Consider the following 22,168-nt stretch of genomic DNA (forward strand, 5'->3'; position numbering starts at 1 on the left):
TGGGGGAAGGGACTCTGCTAGCAAGCAGCCGCAGCCCGCCCGGGGAGACGCTGCAGGCGGACGGGGCTGAGGAGGGGGTGCGGTGTCTCCTTTCCCCAGGCAAACTCCAGCCCCCATCCGGGCGGTTATGAAACGCCGCCTGCCAGGTCTGTTTCACAACAGGGGCGGGGCGCAGCCGGGGCCAATGGGCAGGCGCCGGCGCCTCTATCACATGGGGGCTGCTCCACATTTTACGTAAGGGCGTTTTGTGCAGGGAACAAAAGCGGGGGCCGGGCGGGGGCCACACCCCCTTCCCCGGACAAATCGCTCCTCGGGGATGGAGCGGGGGGGACGTGCCTGCTCCCACCTGGCCGCCCCCCTCCCTTCTGCCCGCCCCCTACCCCAGGCAGGGCAGCGGGAGGGATGCGAAAGGCGGGATCCCGCACAGGGCCACCGAGCGGCGGGGTCGCTGTGCCCGCTCCCGCAGCGCATCAGAGCCGGGGCGCAGCTGGGCTCCGCCGGCCAGGAGCGTGCGCTCCCCCGCTCCCCGCCCGAGGGCGCACGGCAGCCGCAGCCGGCGGGCATGGGGCGAGGGGGCGTGCGGGGTGCTCCGGCCGCAGGGGTCCAGCCAGCGCAGAGCGGGGACAGGACGGAGCCGTGCGCTCCCGCTTGAGACCAGCCCCTGGTCGCGCTGGCCCGCGGTAGCGCCCCCCCGGGCCGCGCCATGGACGCGTTCCGCTGCCCCTGCTGCGCCTTGGCGCTGTGGGACCCGGTGACCGTGTCGTGCGGACACTCCTTCTGCCGGCGCTGCCTGGGCGCCGCGCCGCCCGCCCGCTGCCTCGTGTGCCGGGAGCGGCTGCCGCCGCCGGGCCGGGGGCCGCCGCGCTGCGACGTGCTGCTCTGCAGCCTGCTGGACAAGTGCTTGGACCGCGCCACCAAGCTGGCCCGGCTGCGCGGCCAGGCGCAGGAGCTGGTGCGGGACGGAGACTACAGGGCGGCGCTGCAGGCTGCGCACAAGGGGCTCGCCCTGGGTAAGCGCGGGGGGTCACCGCTGGGGACGGAGCGGGGCTGGTCAGTTTCTTGAGCCAGGCGTCAGAACAAAGCGAGCCCCCTCCCCCTTTTGTTCCTGGTTATGTAACTTCTGCTCCCGGCTCGGCTGCTTCTGGGGCTGCCCCCATGCGCTGCTAATCAGGGGACAGGTGTGAGCCCCCCCAAGCTTATGAAGGGGGTCACAAGCCAGCAGCATGTGCCCCAGGGTTGCATACACTAAGGGTTCATTAGTCCCCCCTCCCCCCTTTCATCCTCTGTTCCAAAGCTCCAAGGGCAGGGAGTTGGAATAGCAACAGCCCCCTTCTTTGAATGCTGCCTTGGATCCGGTCTTTTGCAAGCCCTGCAGGAGAGGTGAAAGCAAGGTGGGGGTGTGCCCTGGAGCAAAAGCCAGCAAGGAGCTATTTAAAGAGCTAGCAGGGCCCCGGGCTGTGGTAGGACAGGACCTGTAGGAAACTTACACCCCTGCCCTGTACCCTATTTGAGTTATTCACCTGTCCATAAATTGCTTCCCTGCATATGAGCAGTCCTGGCTCGTTCAGGCCAACTGCTTTGGGACACTGGTCAGTGGAGGGATGCAGTTGCTGTGGCAAGTTCAGCTGTCAGCCACTAATCCAAAGAGTTGTGTGTCTGTAAGTGGCAGGAGAATGTGACCCAGGATTTGCAGGAGGGGCTGAGAGTTTAGGAATAGCTGTGTTGTAGAAGTTGGTGGTTCCGTAGCACACAGTGCCCACAACCAGCAATGTCTCAGGGTATGACTAATTTTCTGCTCTCCAAGGATCAGGGCTGGATCTTGGTATCTTCTTTCAGGGTTGACCTCTAGGGGAAATTTGCCTGCCTGGATTTTCTGAATTTAAGAGGAAAAGTGGATTGTTCCTAGGACCGTGGCAAGACTGAGCACCACTTAACGTGTGGCCAAACGTTAATTCATTAATCACCATAGTACCAGAGCCTGGGAGTGGAACGAACTATATAACTGATTTGCCGATGGGTAGTGAAACCTCATTGTGTAACAAGCAGATCCTTTTATCCAACATCTTCACGTAAGACATGCATTGTTTTTCAACATCCTGATTGCTCGATCAGCGGTCTTGAAGCAAATTGCATGCACGTCGGTTTGTTGTAATTACTGCTTTATTTTACCTCGTGCCAACCGGGGATTTCTGTGAAAGAAACACTGAACAAAGACACAGAGAGTTTCAGATCTTTGCTACACTGGCTGTGTGTTCCAGAGGTCTTTGCTTCTATGTGCCTCATCTCCCCAACTCGTCTTTCTTCTGATTATCATTTGAATTGTTGTAGTGCCAGCCTTCTGGTGCAAGGCGCTGTACAAACACACAGCAAATATTGAGTCCCTGCCCAGAAGAACTTCCCGTCTTGGGGATGGATCCTGCCTGTTTATAAATGATGCTTTAAGGAAAGGGTACCATTTTCAAGGGAAAAACAGACATACTTGCAGCCCCTGAGAAAGCCAGAGCAGGGACACCACCCCTGCAGCTCCCATTGGTCAATAACAGAACTGTTAGGAGGCGTCCGTGCTTTATCGATCCATCTGTTATCGTGCACTAGTACATTGGCAGGACTGATATATCAGTGAGAGTTGAGGCCCTGTCCTGAACTTATAGTGGTAGTCAGGACTCATGTGCCCTTTACATTTTTCCATCCATGTGCAGAATGAATTTTGTTATGTGCACCAAGGCATGTGTGGATGTGCACCATCAGTAGAAATACATGCTGCCAGCTGTGGGCACTCGGCTAATCAGTATTTGCATCTCACCTGGGTGGCTGCCCAAGCGCACAGCTTACAGGGAACACTGGTCAAGATAAAGAAATATGCTTAGGTAACAACCAGAGACTTAAAAGGAAACAGAGCCGTAACAAAAAGAACATCTTGGAGGTGGGGTGTTGTCCCTTGCTTTTCATGACAGGCTCAGGTTTACCAGTGTGCGTCTCTATGCAGGTGTCAAATCCGATCTGTGGCATCATTTAACCCGTGAATACCGATGGCCGTGGCATTTTGTCTTTACACACATGTGGCTGGGACCAGTGAAGCAGTACAATGTAATCACTTCTTAGCTCTTCCCCTCTGGAGTCACAGCGCAGGCCCCACGTGAAAAACCAGTTCTGATTTCACCTGGCTTCCATTTGTCCTCTTTACCAAACCCACCGCACAGCCTGGTTTGGTGAGTGGTCCTGGCTCAAGGACCAGCACTGGGGGAAAGGGCTGCTGCTATTCTATATCTTGCTACCGCACCTGGGAGAGCCAGTCAGAAATCAGAGTCCCGTTGGGTGAGGTACCGTGCTGAGAAGTGAAGGAGAGGCAGCTGCTGCTCTAGGGAATTCATTCTCCCGGATTGTGACAAGATACAGCAGGTGGATAAAGAGACCCAGGGGGATGTGGAAAAGGTTACAGTAACAGGTCCGTGTGCGTGAATAAATAGTCTCCTTGGCCATCAGAGTCCCAGCTGTCTGCCAGCTTGGACTGCAGCGCGTTGGCAGAACTGCCCCAGAGCCTAGGTCTGAAACGGCAGAGGATCAGGGGCACCAGCTGTGTTGGGTGTGTGAGAAACTTGCATAGCAAACCAAACCCAGATCTGCTCTGCACACCCTCAGGCTTACGCAGCGCAATACGCGGGAGGATCGGAGCATGTAGGATTGTTTTGTTACAGAGAAGAGAGCGCTAACGTTTCAGCAGCGTCTGAGTGGCTTGGCAAGAATCTCTTATCTGTAGCTAAATGGGTTTAAATACTCAGACAGTGTTTTTTTTCATGTGTTGCTCAATTTTAGCCCAAGGCCTTTTTTCTCCCTTTGGCTACAGAGCAACCCTTGGCAGAGATTTTTGTAGGTTGATGTGGGTGTTTAATGCTCAAATCAAGCAGCAGGATTCCCCCCCCCCTCCCCCCGGTCATAAAACTATAGAATCATTGAAATGGAGGAGTGGAAGGAACCTTGAGTAAGCATCAAGTTCAGCCTCCTGCGCTAAGTCAGGACCAAATAAACTCAGATTCTCCCTCCTCTAACCTATTCTTACACACTTGCTGGAATGGGGTTTCACAGCCTCCCTTAGATGCCTATTCCAAAACTTAACAACAGGCGGAACCTCTCTAGTGCAGAACTCTCCGGTCTGGAAACATCCATTGTCCAGCATGATTTTAGTGAGCCGAATGTTCACTTTTTGTGGGTGTGGCCAAGTTTCCCGCAGTCCACAAAGTTTTACAGCCACCAGTCCTGGCTCTCGATGTTTTGTGCTGTGATTTAGCTCTAATTTACCCTTCAATGTCTTCTAAGAGCCCAGCAAGCAGTGGAAGTGTTGGTAATGCTGCTGGACAATATTGACCTCCCCTGGTCTGGAAAAGTGTATGGTTTGGAACTGGTCAGGTCCTAAGGTTGCTGGACTAGAGAGGTTCAACCAGTACCTTTTATACTTCGCTTTCCTAATACCGAGCCTGAATTTACAGATTAACATGACTTCTTATCCTGCCTTCAGTGGACTTTGAGAGCTAAAATCCAGCCTCTGTCAGGAGGATCTGAAAAGAGTATCGCCTCATGCTCAGTCGGTAACCTGTGTGATATTAGAGGTAGGGGTGTTAGTGAACAAGTAGCCATGTGACATCAGCACCCACGATGGCCGAGCCAGAAGAAAGGCAAACCTTTGAGGTCATCCCAGTAGGTTGGTGGATGAAGCTCAGTCTAAGGGAGGGGTGGGCAATAATTTTTTGCCGGGGGCCACTTCGGGAAATTATTGAAGTGGCCCCGGGCTGCACAGGAAGGGGCGGGGCATCAAGTGGAAGGGGCGGGGCATTGAGCAGAAGGGGCATGGCCATGATATTTCCGGGTTTCCCACCCCCTGACAATAATTGGTTTGGGGGTGAGGGAGTGACTTTGTCCTTACACCACCACGGTCAGTATCAGGCCCATGTACAATCTCGTTTAATTGGCTAACCGGGAAATCATATTGTTTACTGGTTCACAGAGGTTAATTGATTAAGGGAGGAGCAAGCCGGGGAGGGGGAATGCCGAAGCCTGTCTGGAGCCCCCTTTCCCTCCCCGTGCTAGCTGCTGGGCCAGAACATGCCTCCCCACCCCACTGCTGCAAGCGCTGCTCCAGCCCCACTTGTTAACCTTTGACGGGTGAGGCTTACTGGTTAAACCTCCGCATCCCTAGTACTGACATGGGGGACTTTGGAGATGCCCAACTGCTATGAAAATATCCCTGTGAACTGATTTCCCCTGTAGGCTGCTTTGGGGACTCCTAGTCTGAATGTATATGTATCAGGCATAAATGGGGGTAGATGCATTGGCACGATTCTGATTTACACCGGCTGCGAATCTTGCCATGAAGGGGCGCGCGTCCCCTATTGTGGTTCCTCCCGGCCTCCTTGACTCGGAGATCGCCGACACTTGGGACTGCGAGGCCGTTTCGCATCTCTGGGTCCTCAGCCGAAATGCTGTTTTGTAACGTCTCTCGGCAGCCTCGCTCGGTGACTCACGGCAGACGCCCCTGGCCCTCCCATGGCAACAGCACCCCACAGGGACCCTTGTTATTCTTGCTCCAGCCATAGGAGCTGGGTCCCAAAGAGGGAGCTGCTTGCAGACTGTCTAGAGCGCAAACCCTTCTGCCATCAAACCAATAGGTCCTGTCCTTGAAGGGTTGCTATAATAGGTCTGGGCAGAGTCCACTCAGCTGAGGTCTTGCAGCAGAGGTTGGGTTGGTGACATCCGGATGAATTGGAACACAGAGAAATGGGAGGCTGGATATTTGGGGGTGGGGGAGGGAAGAGCAGGGGGATCTCTAGGTTCTTGGGAACGTTGAAGAATCTCTGAAGAGATGCTGGCAAATAGGAATTGACTGTGAGTCAGCCTTGTTACCCCCTGTACCTGTGGTCAAAATGTGGAGTGATCAGCCTTAGCAAGAACAGGGACTAGAAACGGAAGCGCTGACTTCCTGTCTCTAACCCAAGCTGATTTGTAACTGATGGTTCAGCTTGTTGTTCTGTCTCTTTCCCAGAGCCCGTGTCTGTCTCATCTATTCAGCCCCGGGGGTGGGCAACCTGCGGACCGCAGGCCGCCCGTCGGGGTTCTATGTGTGGCCCACGAGACGTGTTTACCGCTGCTCACGGGCAGGGTTGTAAGACTCCGCTGGTGACACACACGTGAAGTTATAGCTCGTGAGGGGAGGTGGGTGCTGATTGACACAACAGTGACTGTGAGAGCCGTGTGCTCCCTCGGCATCCAATCAAAGTGCTGCTATGGTTCAATCGCCCCTTACCCCATGTACGTTCTAGGTACACAAGTGAAGAGCAAAACTACCCTATTCGGGGAGATTGTCTTGGTTCTGACACTCTTGCATACCGCTGAGATGAAGGAGAGACACTTATGCAGCCCACTCACTAAGCTAAGTTTCCCGTTGCTGATTTAGATGATACACTTTTCAGGACAGAGACTGTCTCTTCTCTGTGTCTCTCCAGCCCCGAGCACAATGGGGCTGATCCTTCATCACTACCATAATAAACATGACTCAGTGTAAGCGTGAGCATTAGTGCAAGCAGGGCTTGACAAATCATGTAATTTACTCGCCCGGAGCGAGTAGATTACAAGCCGGCACAGCCAGCGCTGCGTGATCTGCGCATGTGCAGCGCGGTCTGGCGAGCCCTGAGTGTGAGCATTAGTTTAAACCTGAGGGACCCTTAGTATCTGGTTGTAATTAGCGCTGATCAAAAGTTTTTTGCTGAAAAATGGTTTCCTTTAGGTTGTGTGTCCTGTTTTCATTTTTCACTCATCCATTTTGGGTTTGTTTTCTTTTTTCTTTGTTTTGATGACTTGTTATCAGTTTGGATCAGACCGATTTACCATGTGCCGGACTTCTATCCACAGCAGAAATACAACAGATTTTGGTCTATTTTTTAAAAAAAGGGCCTATTTCAAATTGAAAAAAAACCCTTTTTAAAAAAAATTCCAAAACATTTAATTAATACACTATGTAGATAAAAGAATTCCTTGAAATTGTGGGAGATCAGAGAAGAAAACTAGGCCCATTTTGAAACCTAGCAGAAGGAAATCATCTTGGAAAACGTCAGCGTTTCCATGCGTTAAGGTCAGGAATTAGAGAGCCGTTAGCTTTGTTGACCAATTCGAGTTTAAGGCTAGCCTGCCTTTGTATTACCAATTCCTATTATAAAATATTGACACCTGTGTCACATGCCAGACTACGGTTGCCAGGTTTTGAACCAGACAGTCCAGTATTTGAGCTTTCTGTTCAGGAAACAAATTGAGAAAATAGAAATGTTCGATATTTTCTAAATAAGATATAATATAGATTGTGCTGTAATGTCAAGTGTGTCCAGTATTTTTGTTGAAACCATCTGGCAACCCTATGCCAGACTGGATCATGTAGCTAGTTGGATAATATCACGTAGTCACATGTTGTCTGTGGCTATTCTACAGGTTGAACCTCCCTAGTATGGCACCCTCAGGATGTGACTGGTGCTGAACCAGATAATTTGCAAGGCCATGAGAAGCTAGTATTGTCTAGCATTACCAGCACTTCCGCTGCTTACTGGGCTCTTAGAAGACATTTAGGGGTAAATTAGAGCTAAATAACGGCACAGAAAACTGAGAGCCGAGACTGGTGGCTGTAAAAAAAACGTTATGGGACTGTGGGAAACTTGACCACACCCATGAAAAGTGAACATCTGGCTACCCACCATCATGCTGGACCCTGGATGTTGCTGGATCAGACAGTGCCGGATTAGAGAGGTTCATCCTGGACTAGAGAGTATGCCAGCCTGCATATTCATTTTCTTACAGACCTCTCTGTATCCTGGCCTGCAATTAAGTCCTCAACAAAGAGTAATTAGTGCCAATGATGTGAATTTAGGGGTGACAAAATCATGGCGTAAGTTGATCAAAATGCAAGTGCGAACACGTGATAAAATAGTACAAATCTCCTGATCTGGCATACAATGGGGGTATGTCTAGACTGCATCCCTAAGTCGGCAGAGGGATGCAGATTAGGCAGGTCGACATTGCAAATGAGGCAGGGATTTAAATATCCCGTGCCTAATTTGCATAAAAATGGCTGCCGCGTTTTTGCGGCCTCAGCACTTTGTCGGCAAAAAGTGGCAGTCTGGAGGGGGATCTGTGGAGAAAGAAAGGCTTTTTCGACAGATCCCTTATGCCTTCTGCAAGGAGGTTTACAGGACAAAACAATTGTCACGGCTCTGTTTCATCCTGTTAGCTGTCTTTCCTTTTACACCAGTGGTGGGGAACCTTTTTTGGGTTGGGGGGGTCACTGGCCCATGGAAAATCAGTTGGGGGCCGCACACAAGTGAGAAGCTAAAAACCCCAAACAAACCCTCACTGATCTGGCCCCTGATGGAGAAAGAGAAAGACTCTCCCCACATTTCCCTCAAACCCCAGAGTGAGGGGGCCCCGGCTAGTAGATTTTGTGTGCTCCAGCCTTACAGTGGGGCAGTGAGGGTGAGGGGGGGTCTGGATTGCCAACACTGGCTCCCTAATGCTGGGCTGGGGGGCCCTGATCCCTCTCCTCTGCACTCTTGATGTGCTCACTTTGCGACGCTGGTGCCAATGACACTGTTTTACCTCTGACTCTATTTTACCTCTGATGTTACTTCCACTTCCGCTGAGTTTGTCCAGGAGATTTCCAAAGGATTTGCCCCCCCGCTCCCCGTTTGCGCTAGGCCGGAATGTGGTTCGCCGTGTATGGGAGATACTGAGTGTAGACCTTGTGCTAACGGTTCTGAGGGCTTGTGCCTGCAGCGCCGGATGATGTTTCACTGAGGCTGAGCCGGTCGGAGGTCTACGTGGCCCTGCAGCGGTATCCTGAGGCACTGGAGGACTTGGAGGCGGTGTGCCGGAGCGAGCCGGAGGAGTGTGAGGTGGGTCGGTGCCCGGCTGGTGGGTTCTGGTGCAAGAAGGTGGACTGGGCACCTGCTGTGGGCGCCTTGAAGTGAAACGTGATGTGAAAGATGACGCTTGAGCTGTGGGACTGCAGCCGTCTGCTCACAGGGACGGAGGGATTCATTCTGGGGGCTGTTAGAACGGTAAATGGGGGTTACAAATACTGCCAGGCTCTCCCTCACCCCCTTCTCCCAGAGGGCTTCATTTGACCCCGGAGTTCTCCCTTGTCTTGGATTGCCACACTTCTATAGCGCTCCTGCACTGGAAAGAGAGAGAGCTGCCCAAAGGAATGTGTGTGTGGTTGGGGGGGGGGAGGGAGGTGGAGGGTTCCCACAAATATGTAAGTACAAAATTTGAACTTGTTCGCAAACCAAAACCATTCCAGGACTGACCAGACTCCACCTAATAACCTGCTGATGCGCGAGGGTTCGGCTCGGGGGCTCAGAACCACTCAGATTTCAGCAGTGATCGTGTTAGAGGGTCTTCTCCATGAAGCCTCTTCTTTCCCCTGGCTCCAAGGTGCCTGTCTTTTTGCCTTTCTTCCTGAAACTCGTTTGCAGAGCCATGAGTCTGAGGGCCTGGTCAAATAATTGGAACCTTTCCGTTGCTCTCGTGGGCATTGGACCAGGGTTTAACTTGCTCGTCCGGCTCGTCATGGGTGGAGCTGACCTCGTTTCTCTTGCACCTCATTCCGCGTTTGAGAGCAAGGGAGTAGCATTGCCGCCGGGAGGAGATGATGGTGACAAATGTTCATAGGAGCATAGAACACTAGAACTGGAAGGGACATTGTGAGGTCATCGAGTCCAGTCCCCTGCCCTCCTGGCAGGACCAAGCACCTTCTAGATCATCTGTGACAGACGTCTGTCCAACCTGCTCTTAAGTCTCTAGTCGTGGAGATTCCACAGTCTTGGACAACTTGCATGGTGGCTCTTCCTTGTGTCCCTGGGGGATGTCTGGAAAAGTGACAGCTTGCACAGGATGGCAGGAGTTTTAGATGTAGCGAGTGGATGGGAACATTTGCAGAGGATCGATCCTTTGAATGAACATAAGAATGGCCATACTGGGTCAGACCAAAGGTCCATCCAGCCCAGTATGCCGTCTGCCAACAGTGGCCAATGCCAGGTGTCTCAGAGGGAGTGAATCGAACAGTTAATGATCAAGCGATCTCTCTCCTGCCATCCATCTCCACCCTCTGGCAAACAGAGGTTAGGGACACCTTTCCTTACCCATCCTTTCTAACAGCCATTCATGGACTTAACCTCCATGAATTTATCTAGTTCTCCTTTAAACCCTGTTATAGTCCTAGCCTTCACAACCTCCTCAGGCAAGGAGTTCCACAGATTGACTCTGCGCTGTGTGAAGAAGAACTTCCTTTTATTTGTTTTAAACCTGTTTTAAACCCATTCATTTCATTTGATGGTCCCTAGTTCTTATATTATGGGAACAAGTAAATAACTTTTCCTTCTTCACTTTCTCCACACCACTCATGATTTTATAGACCTCTAGTCTATCCCCCCTTAGTCTCCTCTTTTCTAAGCTGAAAAGTCCCAGTCTCTTTAATCTCTCCTCATATGGGACCCGTTCCAAACCCCTAATGCCAACACCTTGCCAGCAGCCCTGGTGCAGCTGGTGACCGAGCGAGGGTCATGGTTCACTGATAATTCTGTACTCACCCGTTCCCTCTTGGCACAGCTCTCGGGTGTGTCTTGCTTGGAAATGCACTGGCCCAATTCAACAGTGACGTGTTAAGTTGCAAATACAGAGCACTCCATTATGCTAAGTGGGCCATGTGTCCTAGCTCATTAAGCCCAGCGCACCTATACAGCTCTCTTGGGTTCAAAGAAAAACCCAAGCTGAAGCCCTCTAGGCGTGTCTGACACTCTATGAAAGGCACTCTTTGGTCAAGCACAGAAGCACGTTAATAAAGGAACGGCTGCTATAGGGAGAGAGATTAATAAGACTGGGACTTTTCAGCTTAGAAAAGAGGAGACGAAGTGGGGATAGGATAGAGGTCTATAAAATCATGACTGGTGTGGAAAAAGTGAATAAGGAACATTATTTACTTGTTCCCATAATCTAAGAACTAGGGGTCACCGCTGAATAGGTAGCAGGTTTAAAACAAACAAACAGAAGCTTTTCTTCACGCGGCACACCGTCAACCTGCGGAACTCCTTGCTAGAGGAAGTTGTGAAGACCACGATTTTAACAGAGTTCAAAAAAAGACCTAGATGAAGTCATGGAGGACAGGTCCATTAATATTTATTAGCCAGGATGGGCAAGAATGGTGTTCCTGGTCTCTCTGAGAGCCTGGAAACGGGTGACAGGAGAGGGATCACTTGATGTTCCCTGTTCTGTTCACACTCTATGGCAGGGGTGTCCAAACTTTTTTCAAAGAGGGCCAGATTTGATGAAGTGAACATGTGTGAGGGCCGACCATTTTGCCTGACATTCTTTGAACCATTAAAATTAAATGCAAATTAACTATTTTATGCAAAGTTTATTGCAAACGGCATACTTTTCATTTCGTCACATGGATGACAAATCTAAACAGGTGTTAAATCACTCTGCCTTTCATATCTGAAGGCCAGATGAAAAAAAAATCCAGGAAGCTGAAATATATGTCAGGAACATTGTAAAGTACATTACATATTATTGGTAATTAAGGTTGTCTGTCAACTTTTAAGTTCAAAAAATATGAACAGGAACATAACACCAAGTATACATGTTGTGTCCAAATATATTTATAACTGATTTAGACCAACTGACATTAACTGAGATTTTACAATGTATTCATCTCAATACATATGGATTCGTTGGGGGCCATAAAAGATAGATATTGCTAAATTACCTGTGGGGCCGTATTAAACCGGAACACGGGCCGCAATTGGCCCACGGGCCGGACTTTGGACATGCCTGCTCTATGGGCATCTTGCATTGGCCGCTATCAGAAGACAGGACACTGGACTAGATGGACTTTTGGTCTGACCCAATATGGCCATTCTTATGACATTTCATTACTGGAGGAGAGAGAATGGATAGGGTGGGGCTGGGCCCTGAAGGGCCTTGAAAATGGCTTATGTTTGGTGCAACAGAGGAGGGGAGTCCGGAAAGAGAGGGGCGAAGCAGAAAAAGGAACGGGCAAAGAAAACGCTCTTCACAGCAGCCTTCTGAGTAGGTTTGAGCGGGGCCAGGGGGTCTTGGCCAGGGCCAGAGAGAAGTGCAGCAGCCAAGAGACAAGAGGCTAAGAACATCTATGACTGTTGCAGTGTGTGAACGGGCGGCAAAGGTAAAAAATAGGTCAGAGCAATCTGTTGCATAGCAAAAGGAATGGGAAATGGGAGAGACCTGTCTCTGCTTGGGAAAGGACTTCCCAGTTTCTCTGTATGCCAGTGAATGGAATTTGCTTTTGCTCTGTGGCTGCCTTTTGGAGTAAAAGTCCTCTTAGTGCCGTAAGCAGTCTTCCCCATCATACGTTTTCTTCTCTGGGGCGTTTGCTGACAAAGCACGGGGAGATAAAGGGTATGTTTAGACTACGGGTTTTTTTTCCCCCGAAAGGAGATATGCAAATTTGGCGCTAATTTGCATATCTTCTTCCGATTGCTTTTTTGAAAGCGGGTTTTTCAAAGTGAAAGTAGTCTGGATGCATTTTTGGGGGGGAACCCCCCTTTTTTGAAAAACCCGCTCTTCGTAAAAAAAAAAAAAAAAAGGAGGTTTATGCAGTTTTCGAAAAAGCATTTTTTTCTGAAAAAAAACCGGCGTCCAGACTACTTTCACTTTAGAAAAACCCACTTTTGAAAAAGCGATCAGAAGAAGATATGCAAATTAGCACTGAATTTGCATATATCTTAAAAAAACCTGTAGTCTAGACGTACGCTAAGCGTGGGGAGCAGGGGAAATCGATCAAGCTGTGGAACCCTCTGGGAGTATGAGAAAATCCAACTGAAGGGGTCGGGGCGGCCTGTGAGCCTAGGCAGACTAGGCAGTTGCCTAAGGCGCGGCCGGCTTGGGCGCCGGATGATGACGTCATAGGGCACCCCGTGATGATGTCACACCCATTGACGGTCGTGCAGGCGGGGCCACCGATCGCGCCTTCCGCCTGGGGCGCCAGCTGCTACAGCTGGCCTTGGGCCGCTCCTGGAAGGGGTAATGGTCAGTCAGCAGGGTGCGAAACTGGCTCCTCCAGCCCTGCAGAGCACACGCTAGCACTTGAGCGTAAGGAGTAAAAGCTGTGAGCCAGCAGCAGTAGTAGGTTGCTACCTTCCAGAAGACCAGCCACATGAGGCAATACTCATTTTGCCGGGGTCAGACACGGCCTCAGGAGTGGGCCCGCTCTTCTCTCTCCCATTTCTGACTTCTGGGACGGCAGCATTACCGAGTCCCCATGTCCCCACGTGTGGTTTTCGTTGGCGTCATCGTGCAGTTCCTGGGGCTTCTCCGAGGACAGCCTAGGATGCCGTTGGGGGTATGTTTAGGAGGGTCCGAGTTGGTGGGGAGGTTTGTATTCGTGCTGTGTGGTGTGTGGGTACGAGGAGGACTTGGGTTGCCATGTTAGTGCCCCTGCGCGGTTCCCTTGAAAAGAAATCGCCCAGCTGGTGACGAATCCGGCCAGGAAAATGATGTGGCTGTCCCGCTGGCTTTGCTCCCCTGCAGGGCTACTTCCAGAAAGGGAAGGTGCTGCTGGCGATGGGACAGATGTCGGAAGCCCTGCTGCAGTTCCACCACTGCCTTACGCTGAACCCCGCTTTCCATGCCGCTCGGCACGAGATGGAAAAGGTGAACGATCCGGTGGGGCCGTCCTCACAATCGATGGGGCCCTAGCCCCGCCACGGGTCTTGTTCTGCCCCCAGCCCACAGCCCCCTATCCTCTCCCCGCCCCCTCCCCATGGTGTTTGAGTTGGGAGGTCCCAGCAGGGAGGAGGTGAAATGCCTGGATGCTACCGAGGGCTGGGCAGCCCTCTGGGAGTCTGAGCTGGTCCAGCCTCCCGACTCGGGTGGCCTCTGGTCAGGAGGAACCAGCCACAGCTGTAAGAGGGTAACCCCCCCCCCCCCAGCATTGGGGCATTTCCAGGACAGTGGGTAAGAGCGGGTCAGCCCCTGGTGCTGGGGCCTTTCAGCCCAAGAGCCAGGCTCTGTTTAAACCTCTCGATTTCCCAGGAAGTTGAAAGCAGGGCGTGGATTTCAGGGCCCTTGAATTAGGCAGCAAAATAAAGCGGTGATCCTGCTGCCCTGCCGTGGTGCTAACCCGGCCAGCGTTGGCGGGGCGGAGGAATCGCCCGGGCCCGAATGCAGCTATTGCAGGCGTCCTCCCGCGGCCGCGGACCGTCACTAGGCAAAAGCCTGGCCGTTTTCCTGCCAAGAAACCTGCGTCCCGAGCCGCCTCTCGCAGTCGCTTGCTTGGGGGTGTTTTTGAGGGGTCCCCGAGCCCGCTGCAGAAACCACCCTGACCTTAGGCAGCCTCCACCGGCCACGCGCTCTGTGCCGGTTTATTCCGGGAGATGTTCCCTCCGTCCGAGTCGCTGCGGGTGAGCCGGGCCGGGTGGCACCGCCCCTCTCCATGTTGTGTCCGGTTTATCACCGCCCTCCCCAGCGCTGCCCGTTGCCACCCCCACGTCGGCTCTCTCCTGCTGCCCTGTCTCCCCACCCCACTGCGCTGCCGGGGCAGGAGGGGGCAATGGGTAGAACTGGCCTGTCGTGGTGGCAGGACTCCAGGATTCTGCCCAGAAGCTGGGAAGAAAAGAAATTGGGCTTGAATCTTCATCTCTACCCAACCCTGTCCCGTAGCTCTTGGGCTGGCGGGCCTTTGTAGGAGTGTGGGGCTGGGGGGCAGAGAGGATTGAGAGCGGAGGGGGGGTCAGAAATTGTAGGGAGGGCTGGGTAGGGACGGTTAAAGGAGGCTGTGCCTCCCCAAACAGCCAGGCATGGCCTCCTATCAGGCCCCCCAAACGTTCTATTCCCTATCCAACCCCCTGACTGCGCCCCCCGCTTCTCTTCCCCCCCTTATCCAGCCCCCCCACTTCCCTTCCCCTGACCACTCCACTAGGAGCCTTGCTCCTATCTAATGCCCCCACTGTCTGCCCTCCGGCCACGTCGCCCAGAGTACCAGGGCTAGCAGTGCTACAGCCGTGCCGCCCAGACCGTCGGGGCTGGCGCTGCGGCAACTGTGCCACCCAGCGCTAGGGGAGCCGGGACAGAAGGGAGGGGTTTGGGGGCGAGCCTCGCTGGGTGGGAACTCGGGGACCGGACAGAAGGGTCTGACGGGCTGGATGTGGCTCGTGGGCCATAGTTCGCCCCCCTCTGGCTTACTCTTCCGCCCTCGCACCCCCCGATCTAGAAGCCCCCTTCCGCCTTCCGGTTTGATTTCCCCTGCCCCCGACATGTGACGCGTCTCCTCTGCCCGCAGCTCCTCGCGCAGGAGTCCCCGCTGCCAGGCCCTGTCGTGGAGCGACCGAGCGCCGCCAGCCTGGACGCCAAACACAGCAACTCAGGGAAGGAAGGAGCAGGCCCTCTGCCAAGGCCGCCCCGTGGAGGAGAGTACGGGCAGGTGAGGGGCCTCTCGGGCCTGCTGTGCTGGTGTGTGCAGGAGCAAAGCTCCGGGGAAGGCGTGTGAGGGCGGCAGGAGATCAGTCCTGGGCGCAGGGTGTTGCCCTGGCATTGGGAAGGGGCTGACGGGCGGACGGAGGCAGCTGCTAGCAGAGATGCAGCCCAGCAGAGGAAGGAACGGAGCGGGGGCGGGGGGAACACCGGGAAAGCGGTACCCCCACATCTTGCGAAGGGCTCGGGCAGGCATGAGAAATCACCCCTTTTCCATGTCCCCCCCCAACCGCCCTACCCCCTGGGAAGGGGGAAAAAAAATCCCAAAGGATTTCAGGTGACAGAAGAGGGGACGGCAAATGTGGATCCTGTCAGCAATCTCCCCCCCCCCCCCCCCCCCGAGCTTTGCTTTTTTTGGGAAAAGTGGAAGAATTTTGCAGTGAAAAGCAGGGGAGTGAGGAAAAATTTGGGCCAGCCCAAGTAATGAGCGCTCCTCTGCTACTGGTACTTTGCACTGCCTGGGAGACCCCAGTGGCCGAGGAGGGACAAGGAGATGGGGGAGTGAATCAAACGCACTCAGGGAGGGGGCAGAGCTCAGAGAGAAGAGGCCTGGTTTGAGCACAGCACGGACCGTCCTCTGCACGCACGATAGGTGCCCAGGTGGGATAAGAGGGGCCAGCATTTTTGTCCTCCTCTGAGGCGTCCGTCCGTCCTCCTCAGAGCTCCTCTGCCCAGCCGGAGTCTACCCATACGTGGAGGAGCTTTCTCCCTTACGCCTCGGTAGCCCAGACGCGTCTGTGTGGGGTGTAAGGGAGGCAGGGATGTGAGGTTTGGCTGCAGAGCTGTCCCTACTGATTGGCAAAACACGCGGCGGCGTAGGGCACCGTGAAATTTGGGGCACCAAATTACCTCGCGGGCTGGAGGATGGGGGGGGGGGAGGCAGTCGCGCAGCAGGGAGGCTAGAGAGAAGCGGCACGTTCCCCTTAAAAGCGCCGCTTCTCTCCAGCTGGCTTCACGGCCTGCTGCTGCTGCTTCGCCATCCTCTGGCCCACGCTTCCCTCCCGGCCCTGCTCCAGGTTGTCAACTCTGCAGGAAATGGCGTCCGGTCCGGCAGAGTTGGCAACCCTTTTCCCCCTCAGCGTCAGCCCCGCCGTGCGCAGCGGCCACCCCCCGGAGGGTGGGGGTGCCAGCACGGGGCACCGGTAGAGACGGCCCTGGTTGACTTCTTGGTTTTTTTGCGATCTAGGATCTGCAGGGAGAGACGGAAGATGGGAAGGGGGAAGCTTTGTCTGAACTGAGCCAGCAGGAGCCTCGTGTTCCCCCACAGCCTGCCTGGTGGCCAAGAAGAGGGAAAAACTCAGGGACCTCGGCAGAGAGGCAAGAGGGGAGATCATCCGGTAGGTCACCCCGTCCTCCATTACAGGGCAAGTTCGCAGACTTTCCCCAGGCATCGGGCCCAGGGGGAAACCCAACGCTTCTCCCGGGACAGTCTGACCATGCACGGTCAGCCTCTGCCCTGGGCCTCCATGCTGCAGGCCCCTCTTAGACGCCTCAGCATATGAAGCACAGAGGAGAAGGCTGGACAATGTCTACCCCCCCATCCGGGTCTCCTGGGCTGGTATTTGGATTCAGGTTGGAGGTGTGTGTGGAAGGCCAGCATCCTGAGGTAGTGAGGTGACTCCCCTCCCTTCCCTCATCCCAGGGCCGGCCTGAGGTGTGTGCAGTCGGTTCCCCCACACCGGGCCTTGCGCTTCATTACTGGCCCCGCTGTATTCCCCCGTACTGGGGATTTAGACCACTTATTTTATTACCTATTCAAGCCATGCCGATTAAAAGTTCGGATTATAGGACGGATACCTCCGCCCGAGCACTTGTGCAAGGGCAGTGGGCAAATGAGGTCGAAATACGGACGTCCGTTTTAAGCCAAGCGTCAGACCCACGCCCGTCACCGGCGCGCTGCCGCGTAAAATACAGAGAGAGGCTCCTGTGTCGTGCACAGCGGGCTACTGGCTCCGTGGGCCGTTTTGAGGGTGTTAATGTGGTGGAAGGTGCTTTTAGGTAAAGTTTTATAGCGGGGGCGGGGAACCTTTTCAGGGCCTGGGGCCACTGACCCAGAGAAAAAGCAGTCGGGGGCTGCACAGAGGGAGAAGCAAAAAAACCCCCAACAAAACCCCAAACCCTTCCTGAGGTGGCCCCAAGTGAGAAGCAGAAAGACCCTCCCCATGTTCCCCTCGCACACCACAGCTTGGGGGGGCCTGGGCTAGTAGATTTTGTGTGCTCCAGCCCCGCAGTGGGGGAGGAGAGGCCGGGGTGACAGCACGTGCTTGATGCTGCAGGGGCAGCCTGAACCTCAGGGGACGGATCCAGGCAAGCTGGGGGCCGTATCTGGCTCCCGGGCCAGTGGTTCCCCACCCTGTATGTGTGTATATACAGACCCTGCTCCCGCTCCAGGGGTTCAAATGAGGCCCCGCCAATGTTCACGCTGGGCCTGCCTCATCCCTGCTCCCGGGCGTTGTCTGGCCATGCAGCGGGATTGGAACCAGAGAGATGCCCGGCCCAGTGCCTCCCTCCCCCAACCCCTTGCAAAGACACTTCAGCGGCTGGGCATCAGCTCTGCCCTTCCCCTCCTGAATTCCCCTCCTATCTGGAATCAATTCCAGGGCACATGCTGGTGCTCCCCACCCCCGGCCTTTAGCTAGGCGATTTCCCCATGCACGCCCTTGCTTAAAAAGGCAGCGGCTGCATCCTTCCCTAGACAGGCTGAAAAGACAAGTGCAGCTCCTTGACTCTCGACGGGCCGGAGCCAGAACCCCAGAGGAGTCTGGGGGCGTATCCCCAGTGTCTGCCCGGAGCTTTGCATCAGGCCCTCCGGTCCTGAGTGAGAAACCCCTCACGTCCCATCCCCACCGGGAGAAAACGTTTTTCCTAAGTAGGGACTTGGCCTCAGCCTTCGGCAGGTCGGCGGCTGAGATACACGCAGGCACGTCGGCCAGGGGCTTTCAGACTGCGGGTTGCAACCCAGTACTGGGCTGTGGGATGTCGGGCGCTGGGTCTCGTGGCTGCAGGGGGAGCAGGTGAGCAGTGGGGGGGCTAAGGCAGCTCCCTGCCTGGCCTGGCACCGCAGACTGTGCTGTGTCCCAGAAGCGGCCGGCAGCAGGCCCGGCTCCTAGGTGGGTGGGGGGAGCGCACAGAGCTCCATGCACTGCCCCACCCCGAGCACTAGCTCCACCCTCCCATTGGCTGGGAACCTGCTGCTGGCTACTTCTGGGGGCAGCCTGGTCTGCGGTGCCAGGACAGGCAGGAAGTTGCCTTAGCGCCCCCCCCCACTGCACCACTAACAAGGGGCCACTCAAGGTAAGCCCCTCCCGCCCCAGTCTTGACCCCCCCCCCAAAGCCGGAGCCCCCTCCTACAGCCCAAAGCTCCTCCTCAGCCCACACTCCAGTCAAATCACGTTGGGTTGCGGCATCAACAATTTTCTTCAACTGGGTCGTGAGAAAAAAAAGTGTGAAACCCCCTGCTGTAGATTATGTTGCCGAGCACCTCAGCTTTTAATCTTGAAAGCATCGCACGGGTAGCTACCGCTGACGCCTCCCACCCCCTGTGTGGCGGAGAATGAGTTTCATTCTCCAACGGGGCAGACTGACCCGGAGGGATGGAGTGACTCACTCAGGCCGTGCAGTGACGCAGTGGCAGAACAGAACTTACTGCTTCCACTTGCTTCACTGGATTTGAGATCCAGGCCGTGCTGCCGGCTAAAACATCCCATCTGAAATGAACCCAGCCAAAAGCCAGGGGCGGGTTGCTGCAGGAGGGCAGGTGAGGTGATCATAGAGGGCCCTTCTGTCTCTAACTCTATGCAAACTCCAAAGCATTTCTCAGAGGGCGTCACACATTCTCTCACATGCTCCTTCTGCTCCTAGGCATGGGGGAGGAAACATCACCAGACACAGCGGCAGCAAAATTTAGCCATCGCCACCAGCCGGAGCTTAAGGACCTTCTGAGTGTCTCCGACCTGGAGTGTTCCCTCTGCATACGGTGAGTTCTTTTGTGTCACCAGAGGGCTTTTGCAGGAACGCATGAAAACCAAGTGGGGCTCGTTTTTGCTGGCCCGGAGCTTCTGCTCTCATCTTGCTGCTAAATTTTGCATGCCAAAGCACAATTGAAGCTAACTGCAGTGGACAAAGCTACCTAGACCTCAGAAAGGCATTTGCCACGGTTGCACACGACCTTCTTATCAATAAACAAACCTATATGGGGCTACTATAAGATGGGTGCATAACTGGCTGGATAAGCGTTCTAAAAGAGTAGTTATTAACAGTTCACAGTCATGCTGGGAGGGCATAACAAGTGGGGTTCTGCAGGGGTCTGTTTTGGGAGCAGTTCTGTTCAATGTCCTCATCAAGGATTTAGATAATGGCATAGAGATATGCTTATTAGGTTTGTAGATGATACCAAGTGGGGAGGGGTTGCAAGTGCTGTGGAGTTTAGGGTCATAATTCCAAATGATCTGGACAAACTGGAGAAATGGTCTGAGGTCAATAGGATGAAGTTCAATAAGGACAAATGCAAAGTGCTCCACTTAGGAAGGAACAATCCATTTCACACACACAGAATGGGAAGCGACTGTCTAGGAAGGATACTGCAGAAAGGGATCTAGGGGTCATAGTGGATCACAAGCTAACTATGAGTCAACAGTGTGATGCTGTTGCAAAGAAAGCAAACATGATTCTGGGCTGTATTAACAGGAGTGTTGTGAGCAAGACATGAGAAATTATTCTTCCGCTCTTCTCTGCGCTGATTAGGCCTCACTTGGGGTATTGTGTCCAGTTCTGGGCACCACATTTCAAGAAAGATGTGGAGAAATTGGAAAAGGTCCAGAGAAGAGCAACAAAAATGATGACTGGCCTAGAGAACATGTCCTGTGAGGGAAGGCTGAAAGAATTGGACTGGGCTTGTTTAGTTTAGAAAAGAGAAGACTGAGAGGGGACAGGATAGCAGCTTTCACGTATCTCAAAGGGTCTTACAAAGAGAAGGGAGAAAAATTGTTCTCCTTGGCCTCTGAGGATAGGACAAGAAGCATTGGGGTTTAAATTGCATCAAGGGAGGTTTAAGTTAGACATCAGGAAAAACTTCCTGCCTGTCAGGATGGTTAAAAGCTGGAATCAATTGCCTAGGGAGGTTGTGAAATCTCCATCACTGGAGCTATGTAAGTGCAGGTTAGATAAACATCTATTGGGGATGATCTAGACCAGGGGTCTCCAAACTTTTCAGCCCGAGGGCCGCATTAACTATCAAACAGCAGTTCGGGGGCCGACTACACACTTGAGGTCCAAATAAAAAACAATCAAAACATGGATGTTGTTTTTAATTATGTATTTAATATTATTTTATTCAGTTATTATTTAATAACACATTCATACACTACACATGAACACCTGTATTAGTGTGAATGGTGAAATTGTTTCCTGGATGCCAAAATAGCAGACATTTCTGGCTTTAGATTTGTTGTCCCTAACATCAACAGTGACCTGAGATTATCATCGGACAAGTTTGTTCTCAAATTGTTCTTCACGTATTTCATTCTTGAAAATGTTTGTTCACACAGGTATGTTGTTCCAAAGATTGAAAGGTACCTTGATGCAAAAGTTTTGACATTAGGAAAGTCTTCCTTGGGCAAAAACTGGTAAAAACCCACCAGTCCTATTTTGAACTTGTCCCTAAGGAGGTCATTTGCTTGCAACTCAATGACTTCCAGCTGCAGTTCATCTGGGCAACTGGCCACATCTGCTTCAAATGGGTTTTGAAACAATCTCACTTCTTCTGCCTTTGAATCCAAAAAGGTCTCCACGGGCCGGATGAGAGGGCCTCGCGGGCCGCATCCGGCCCCCGGGCTGTAGTTTGGAGACCCCTGATCTAGACGGTGCTTGGTCCTGCCGCGAGGGCAGAGGACTAGACTTAATGACCTCTCGAGGTCCCTTCCAGTTCTAGGGGTCTATGCTTCTATATGAGGGTCACACGAGAGCGTGCTCAGACATGGATCCCCGTGTGTGGTTGGTCCCTTTGATGATGATAAACAGCATCTGTGACCTCCATGTCAGCATTCCTGGTGCACGCTGCGTAACGAAAACACGAGGCTCCGGGCTCTGGACTGAGGGGGGCCTTTTATCTGGGGACCATTGGGCGCCTCTGTTGGAGAGACCCTGTAAGACTGAACTAGTGGAGTGTGTGTGGGGGGCGGGGGGAGTCTAAGCAGAGGTGCTTTGGCAGAGCTGTGTGTGCAAAGGGGCGGAAGCCGGTGCAGAATTCAGCGCACACTCAGACTGGCTTGTTGGATAACACAGCAGGGGACGGGCTGGGGCTCTGTGAGTGAGCTGATAGCAAAAGGAAGTGAGACTTGCCAAAGGGTGTGTTCGAGCCCCGCCCTCCTCCCCGCTCCAGAAAGGGGGGGGGATTACTGGCTCATGCGTCTGCAACTAGGAGAGAAAGATCTTCTCACATTGCAGCCTGGCCCTGAGGCTGCTCCTAACCCTTTCCCCACTCCTAGTAGTTACTTGACCCGTGGGAAATGCCCCCCTCCCCACCCCATGTAAGCGAGGTGGGGAGGGCTGAGGTAAACTTGGGGTGGATTTGGCCCAGTGCACCTGAAAATCCCTAGTTGTTGAATCTTGTTGGAGGAGGGGAGGAAGGGGT

At 53.5% G+C, this 22,168-nt stretch overlaps 1 protein-coding gene across 1 annotated transcript in view; it reads left to right on the forward strand.

Moving 5' to 3' along the window:
- The first annotated feature begins 278 nt into the window (after positions 1 to 278).
- LOC102458106 (LON peptidase N-terminal domain and RING finger protein 1-like) overlaps positions 279 to 22,168 on the forward strand; it is a 38,339-nt gene continuing 16,449 nt past the window's right edge. The window contains exons 1-6 of the mRNA XM_006138309.5: positions 279 to 1,010; positions 8,806 to 8,924; positions 13,597 to 13,719; positions 15,347 to 15,487; positions 16,724 to 16,874; positions 19,399 to 19,513. Coding sequence (XP_006138371.3) covers positions 704 to 1,010; positions 8,806 to 8,924; positions 13,597 to 13,719; positions 15,347 to 15,487; positions 16,724 to 16,874; positions 19,399 to 19,513 — 956 coding nt within the window. The 5' untranslated portion in view covers positions 279 to 703. The remainder of the gene's footprint in view (positions 1,011 to 8,805; positions 8,925 to 13,596; positions 13,720 to 15,346; positions 15,488 to 16,723; positions 16,875 to 19,398; positions 19,514 to 22,168) is intronic.

This window comes from Pelodiscus sinensis, chromosome 16 (genome assembly GCF_052426305.1).
Source record: "Pelodiscus sinensis isolate ZL-2025 chromosome 16, ASM5242630v1, whole genome shotgun sequence".
NCBI classification, from domain to species: domain Eukaryota; kingdom Metazoa; phylum Chordata; order Testudines; family Trionychidae; genus Pelodiscus; species Pelodiscus sinensis.